The sequence below is a fragment of the Mus pahari genome, chromosome 3, assembly GCF_900095145.1.
Source record: "Mus pahari chromosome 3, PAHARI_EIJ_v1.1, whole genome shotgun sequence".
NCBI classification, from domain to species: Eukaryota; Metazoa; Chordata; class Mammalia; order Rodentia; family Muridae; genus Mus; species Mus pahari.
Window position 1 is genome coordinate 118,946,390 of NC_034592.1, and position 8,325 is coordinate 118,954,714.

The 8,325-nt window shown below is 43.9% G+C and overlaps 1 protein-coding gene across 14 annotated transcripts in view; it reads left to right on the plus strand.

Annotated features, from left to right (window-relative positions):
* Positions 1–8,325, plus strand: part of Plcb4 (phospholipase C beta 4) — a 368,815-nt gene that overhangs the window by 329,064 nt on the left and 31,426 nt on the right. For all 14 annotated transcript variants that reach the window (XM_029535870.1, XM_029535879.1, XM_029535877.1 and 11 more), the window contains 2 exons: positions 4,306–4,394; positions 5,220–5,370. In XM_029535870.1, coding sequence (XP_029391730.1) covers positions 4,306–4,394; positions 5,220–5,370 — 240 coding nt within the window. The remainder of the gene's footprint in view (positions 1–4,305; positions 4,395–5,219; positions 5,371–8,325) is intronic.

An 8,325-nucleotide genomic window follows, 5' to 3' on the forward strand; every position in this document is an offset into this window, starting at 1 on the left:
CCACAGCTGGATCTCATGGAGGCATTTCCCCAACTGAAGCTCCTTTCTCTGTGATAACTCCAGCTGTGTCAAGTTGACACAAAATTAGCCAGTACAGTGCCATTTGATTAGAATTGGGAAAAACGATCATTTGCTGAGCTCCTGCTTGGTGCCAAGCACTTACATAAAGAGACCCTCAAAATGTGGAGTTGATCTGCGGGGATGTGAGCATGTTCAGGTTTAAGCCGAGAAATGTTTGTATTTGTAATGTGACATTTGCCGGGGGCAAATTTTTACATCCTGCAAACCCAGATCTCATGACAGTCCTGCAAGTGGTCTCTCCTGTGGTCCTGCCCACTGTCTTTCTGTCACATTGTTGTGAATCTCTGTACTGAGGTTCTGCAGTTGGCATCCTATCCTCCTAACCTCGGGTTTGATATCCAACAGCAGCACGCTCGCTCAGCCCTCTGATCGTCTCAGGCTCATGTGAAAATACCTGGGGAAGACATTGGAAATTTAGCAGTTTTCGAAAAAGATAACACAGGGCAAATATGAAGACTGTCTTTTTTCTCTGACTTTCTGACCTTGAGTCTCCTGACTTACAGTATGTTCACATTTGCTGTCTAGTTCACGTCCTGTATCCACACCTCAGAGTTTACCTCACAGTCGGAGTCCCCAAGTATGCTAGTATTCCTGATTTTGTAAGGACAAGTTCAAGAGAAACTGTAGCATCACAGGGAGAAAGAGGTGGGGTGGGGGGAAGAGAGAGAGAGAGACAGAGACAGAGACAGAGAGAAAGTAAGTAAGTTACTGTAGTAAACATCATTCGAAGTTAATTTGTAAAGAAACTTCATGAAAATTCACTGGGTCATTCCGCAAGTGCATACAATGCAATTAGTCCATAATAGATTGGGTGGCTAGAAGGATTATCAGATAAGGGTGCTTGCTGTGCAGCAAGTGAGGGTCACTCGTAGGTCCTGAGTTCAGAGTGAACTGCTCTGTATCTTTCCCATCCATCCCTCCCTCCCTCCCTCCCTCCCACCTTCTTTCCCTTACCCCCTTTATCCCACTTCCTCCCTTCCTCCTTCTTTCTATCTCTCTCTCTCATTCTCAAGGTCCTCCCTCACACTCTTTCTCCACCCCGTCACACCCCTCCTTGTAGTACTAAAGACTAAATAAACCAGGAACCCATGCCTGCTAGACAAACATTGCACCACTGAGATTTTGGGTCAAGGCCGTACTAAGTTGCTTTAGCTGGCCCTAAACATGTGCTCTCCCATTTATTCTCAGGGTGCAGGTATGTGCGGTCACACCCTGCCTAGAAAGATTTTATTTAGTTTTAACAACACACTGAAGAAATATCTGTTGGTTATAAAATCCTCACCTTAACTTACCCCGTAGTTTATGTAAAATGGCACAGGAAACAATTATATCATAAGCAATTCATCATCCAAAGGAAAGAAGTCGTTTTTAATCCCTCCCCACTGAGAGGTTTCAGAACTCCAGTGCGTTGGCAGCACCACATCTCTGTGTTCTACATGACTTGTAAATGTATTTTCATTTTCAGTCATTGTACGTGGGTGGAAACCTTTTTATAAAGATAAGAAAACTCTTCTTGAGGCTTGTCTAAGGTAGGGCCCTTCATTGGGCCTAGACTTAGGCTCTTACAGGTCACCTGTTCATTAGGCTCTGCTCTACTAAGTGACTGTCAGGTGATGCATTCCCACATATGAGAAACTTGGCTATATGAAATTGTTCACAGTTAACCCTGCCCCCCCCAACTCACCCCCACATGCATCTAGTGCTTCTTAGACATTCTGAACTCTAGCTGACCCAACTTCTTCCCAGCATGAGAAAGGTCAACAGCCCAGATCCTACCTCTGACCCCTTCCATTCATGTGAATTACAGTACCCCGACCTCTGTCCTGCCGTTCCAAGCCCTAGGCAACAGAAATAGGGGTCTTGTTGAAGTTGCTTCTCTCACTACTAAAATCAGTTACATTGCACAGAAAAATAGCAGCAACAATGGTTTCTTTCTCGGTTCACTTTCTTTGGCTAAAACCAAACACCCAAAATTGGCTAACTTATGAAGTAAAGATGTATTTTTAATTTTGAAAAGATTTATTTTATTTTATGGTTAAGAGTTTTGTCTGCATGTGCACATGTGTGCCTGGTCAGAAGAAGTCATCAGATCGCCTGGAATGGATAGATGGCTATGATCCACTATGTGGGCACTGGGAACTGCATGTGGGTCCTCTGTAAGAGCAGCCAGTGCTCTTAACAATTGAGCCCAAGAGAAGACATCTTGTTTCTTTGACTCAGTTCTGAAAGCTTAGATGACCCATTCCTGCTGAGTGTTAGTGCTGCTGTGTGCATCTGCTCAGTGGAGTACTGGTATAAGGGGCATGATCTGGTGGGGGTTTTGTTTGGTTTTTGTTTTAACTTTCATACAATGTGTTTTGATGAGATTCACTGACCTTGCCCCAACTCTTCCCAGACACACCCCACTTCCCTACCCATTCAACTCTCTGTCATATTTTATTAAAATGCTTCAAAACCAATTTGTAATGTCCAAATATTCTTAGATGTGTGAGCTTTTCCTGGAATATGTCCGTTTACCAGAGGCTACTCTTAGAGAACTATCTCACTCTCTCCCAATAGCTAACGATTGTACTTCGTTCCATGGCTAGGGGTGGGATTGTGTGCCCAACTCTCTTCTCCTTGCTGGGATTTAGTCTGGCACAAGCTTGCACAGGGTCTGTACAAGGAAGTTCATGTGTGCAGCTACCCTGCTGTGTCCACATGTTGTTTCCTTTAGCCATCCATCTCTGACTCTTTTTTTGTTTGTTTGTTTGTTTCGTTTTTCGAAACAGGGTTTCTCTGTGTAGCCCTGGCTGTCCTGGAACTCACTCTGTAGACCAGGCTGGCCTGGAACTCAGAAATCCGCCTGCCTCTGCCTCTCGAGTGCTGGGATTAAAGGCATGCGCCACCATGCCCAGTTCATCTCTGACTCTTAAACTCTTTCTGTACCCCCATCTGCAATGATCCTGAACCATGGGTGGGTGATGTGGTATATATGTTCCCCTTAGAGTTGTGCATTTTCTGAGTGGACTTAAGTCTTGCTCCATGAGATGAAACCCATACTAAGAACCTATGGCTATATAGATCCTAGGCCACAGGAGGGAACCTACTATTAATTGTTGCAGATGGACAGACATAGTATTAAATCAACTTTTAATGACTTATCGTTATATTCATAGCTGAGTGCATCCCTCAGCCCTCACCTGAAAAGCTTCAATTTACAACAGACAATGATTAACTCAGTGACCCTTCTTTATTCTGTGAATGAAGGGCCCTTCTTCATTCTGTGACTTTATCTTAATTTTTGTTTGGTTGCCTTTCTGCCTTATGATTAAAGATGCATCCAGGAAGGTACAGGAGCGTTTCTCACTCCCTCCACCCAGATCTTCAACTACCTTTAGCATAGCCAGATGTTCCATACAGCTGATACTTCCAGAGGGAGAATATCCTCAATTAAGATGCCATTTCTGGAATGTCATGCCTGGATTTCCTGATGCCAAAATGTCACATTTTTTTTTTTTTAAATATTTGTGGAAACACACATAATACATGCCATCCAGGGCAGTGGGGGAGGGCCGGATTGCTGGTGATTGAGCCAGGGCAGTGTACATATGATGCCCACTCATAAGGCATCTTCTGCCCTCTGGAAAAGAAGGGAGCAGTATGCCTTATGGTAAGTACACCAGCAGGGCTTGAGAAGTAGCTTAGAGGGGCAGTGGAGGTCCTGTGTTCAGTACTCAGCACCACAAGCAAGGCAGACATTGAAAGTGGCTAGCTTACGCAAACTGACCAGGCCCTTTCTTACACATATCATTAAGATACCCTGCCAACGCAGTGAGCCGTGTGGGAAGGGACTGGCTTTTCTTGGTTTTGTTTAGCCCTGATTCCACTACACGGGGGTATAGAGCCTTCACAGGATCAGTGGCCTCTCCATAGGAATGTAAATAAATTTGAAATGTAAATAAAGAAAATATCTAATAAAAGAAAAAAACAAAAAAAGTCACAAAAACCAATGGTTATTTAAGCTACAGTACAATATTTTTCTAAGTGAAAGGTAACTCTTTGTAAACGGTTTTAGAAGAACTGTGATGATTTCTATGGCAGGTAATAAATGATACTTTTGTATCATTTATTAAAAAATATCACTTTATCCAAACTTTATTCAAAAAAAGTAATAATTGAGTTGCATTTTCGCGGTCTGTTCGTTTAAACATAACATTGATAGTTTGTTGATTGTTTTTTCAGATATTGTAGATGCTTTATCCGATCCAAAGAAATTTCTTTCCATCACAGAGAAGAGAGCAGACCAAATGAGAGCAATGGGCATTGAAACGGTAAGTTGAAGCTGCGGGCTAACGGCGGTCCGGTCCGGGTAGTTGGCTTCCAAAGAGTGACTGCAAAAGCAAGAGAGAGGTGATGTAGGAAGTTTCCAGAGCGTTTTCAAAACCAAGCTTATCCACTCAATAGTAGTTGGAAGAAGCTACGAAAAATAACACATTTTATACAATGTGGCCACTATCAGAGAGAGTTTCTTAGTCACCAGTGAGACATCTGGGGTTGTCTGGTCCATTATAAACAATGTTGGAACTATCCATTAGAAATTACAACAAAGATTTTTAATAACACTGAAATGCCAAATAACTGAGTTCAGTGAGTTAATGAAAGTGACAGTTATTACCAGGTACTCATTTCTTTATCTTTGGATCCCAACAATCCCTATGTTCATCTGTTTCTCTGTTGTAAGTGTTCCTTTGCTCGACTCTTCGGGTTGGAACACAGTCAGCCAGCCAGTCCCCAGTAGCTAGAAAATGCCACGCTTACGAAGGAGTTGTCTTGTCTTTCCTTGGCTGGATCACTTTTGCCCAGAACAAGCAAGCTCTATAGTCTCACTCCTCTTAGGTAAGAGCTTGCTTGTTTTGTTTAATTTGAGACACAGGCACAGTTTGTAGTTTGGCTGACCTGGAACTCACTATGTGCACAAAGCTGGCCTTGAACTCATAAAGATCCACCTGCCTCTGAGTGCTGGGATTAAAAGAGTGCCCCACCAGGCAAAGATCTTTAAAGGCAGGAAAGTCTGGGAGGCGTGGGGGATTTCTTATTAAAGTAAAAATGCTTCTAGGGCCAGGTATTTTAATCATTGGGAACGTTTTTTGTTCCAGAGTGACATAGCAGATGTGCCCAGTGATACTTCCAAAAATGACAAGAAAGGCAAAGCCAACCCAGCCAAAGCGAACGTGACCCCTCAGAGCAGCTCTGAGCTCAGACCAACCACCACAGCCGCCCTGGGCTCTGGCCAGGAAGCCAAGAAAGGTGAGATGTGCAGTTCAGTTGTCAGCTTTGCCATTTGAGCCTCGCTGTAGACTGTCTTTACGAAGGCATTCAGAATTGTCACTTCAGCCCACTTTCATTGTGACGCTAGACGCATAAAAGAGACTTACTGGACAAGTTGCTTGATTTCCTTCTCAGAGTTTAACGTTTAATGGAAAAGTCAACGATTGTGTTTTATGGGCTGGAGGCCCATCACCTAACAACACAGTGTGTTATCCCGAGTGCGACAGTGTTTACTTTGACATTCTTCATGGCAGGGGTGAAGGAGCCCTTGCTGCCACAGTGCCGGTAGCTAAGTCACCCACCTCTGTCTTCCAGACTCCAGCAGGCAAGGGGCACATGAAGCATCAGTCACAAATGTCATGGGTAATTTCTCCATACACAGAGAAAAGGCTTGACTGTTCATTTTTTAAAACTTGTAGATGGGAATTTAATGGCCAGTTTCAAGTGGTTTTCTGTGAGTGAAACAACAGCTCATAAGAAATGTCATCATACAGAAGCACATGACCCTGTGCTGCTATTGGACAGCCTCTACATAAGGAGACTTCCACTCTATTTAAACTAGTCTTCAGTTCAAGAGCCCAGGCCTCCACTCTGACTGATTGGTACCCATTTCCATATTGACAGTTAAATATTTAAAATATCCCCCCTTGACCATAAATAATTTACTACACACAGTCTGTTAATTTTCATAGTAATTTCTTCTTCTCCTATTGGTTTCTTAGCATGTGCATTCCCTATTTACAAGTAAATTTAATGCCAGTGGTACAAGGCGATTAAGCCGTTCTTACATATACACGCATCCAGTGCTAACAGTTAAGGTGAAGAAGAGAGAGTCTTTCCCAACCGAAGCAGCCTGGCAATTTAGCAGGAAACTAAGTGTGCACTGAACTTCATGGAACAAATTAGAAAATGAAGCTTTACAAAAGTAGCCCAATTTGTACTCTCCCCTGCAGCTGTTTGTTCTTCTCGGGAAGGGACATGGAGTGAGGTAACGACCCAAGCACAGACACTTCCTTTCCAGCCCTGGTCAGTATTAGCACTGCTACTCCTACAGAGGTAGACATTGGAAAATGCAGGAGGTAAAGTTCGTGTCCGACCCACACGTCCATAGGGACTGTCGTAATTACAGTGTAAAGTAGCTCCTAAAACACCTCACACAACAGGCCTCCAAAGGCTCAGAGAGTCCGTAGCTCGAAATGGGTCTGTACTTGGGTTTGTTGGTGAGTTAGTTACCTTTGGTCCCCAACAAGACTACATTTGAAACAACCAAGCAGCTGACAGTTGAACACCAATGATTTCCCCCAGTCTACCCAAAAGGTAGGCCATACATGCTGTTTCTTCAGGAGGCTTAGAAGCCTACAAGAAGCCACTACTGTACTAGGTTACTAGGTTCTACCAATAATTAATAAATGATAATAATAACAACAATAATAATAAACCTGCATACCTTTGGGGATGTACTTACACAGGGGAGGATAACAACAGGCTCCAGTGCGATAGGCAGCCCAGGTAGGTGCAATGAGGACTGACCAGTTAGAACAGAAGAGGACCCCCAACAAGGTCCAGAGAGGACTCAGAGATAAGATCCTAACTGAACTGGACCTGGAAACATAGGTCTGGGTCAACCAGAAGAGCCAGGTAGCGAGACCAAGGGAAGAAGGACATCTGAAGAGAAGTGGGTAGTAGAAAGTGGAAGCAGTTCACTTGCCCCAGTCTGCAAAGAACTTGGGCACACCCTGAGGAGGCAGTGAAGGACAACAGTGATAGTATTGACATCAGGAGTCATTACAAGAAGAGATGCTACAAGCCGCCAATGGCCCTGGTACCCAGGACTGTATTACAGCACACACTGTATTAAGACCAGAGGGTTAACCAGAGGAAGAGGTTAATATAGACAGACACATCCTTCATCATTACCTTGTACCTGGAATCATACTGGGAAAGCTCTGTTGGCCTCTATTCTTAGGAAATACATGGCTAATAAATGACTGAGCAGGGAGGGCAGTCTGGGGTAAGCTGTGGGTCCCCATAAGAAAAGAACTGAGGAAAAGGGATAGAGTTATTTGGATATGGAGCTTAGAGAAAGACAAAAAAATGCATACCTACTTCAAGAGACTTCGGGGTCACACTCTACAAGTGGATGACAAGAGAAAGAGGAGCAGAGAGGGGATGACCATGATGAGAAATTGGCTGGCTCCCACAGCACTGTGATCAGTGAGGAGGGGGGTGGGCAGAGGACCGAGAGAGAGGCTAGGAGCCCACAGGCAGAATGAATGACAGGAAAGAATGAAAATGAAGACTTCGTTTTGAGAAGGAACTGCAGATTTAGAGAAGTCATGGCTATAGTGTTTCTGTGCAACCAGGGTACACTTGCTGACGCCGGAAACCTAGCCTCCAGACATAAGGCATAAAACACGTGTTCTGATAGCATGTCCGTAGCACGTAATGAGGAGAGACAGATGGAAAATGTGAGGGTGCAAAGTGACCATCGGGAAGCTCAGATGTGGAGACAGAAAGTAAGTGATTCGAACAGCACCCCCTAGCTGTGCAGCCCTGGGCAATGACTCTAACCACCGCTGCATTGCTGACGTAAGCGACTAAGCAGCCTCAGGTCCGAGCTCGTTTCAAGGTTAGAGTTTGAGAAAGGAAGTTAGTTCTTCTATGGAGCTGTACAGATAGTATCAAAGCTTTATATGGTAAAACTGAAATTAGCCAGAAACTTTGGAACTTAAGATGTAACCTCTGACCAGGCAAACCAGCAGAGACACACAGTCCAACATGGTAGCCAGGAGGCAGCATTAAGCTCTGTCCCTCACAGGCCTACATCTCAGATGCTCAGGAAAAAGAAAGAAAGAAAGAAAGAAAGAAAGAAAGAAAGAAAGAAAGAAAGAAAGAAAGAAAGAAAGAAAGAAAGAAAGAAAGGAAGGAAGGAAG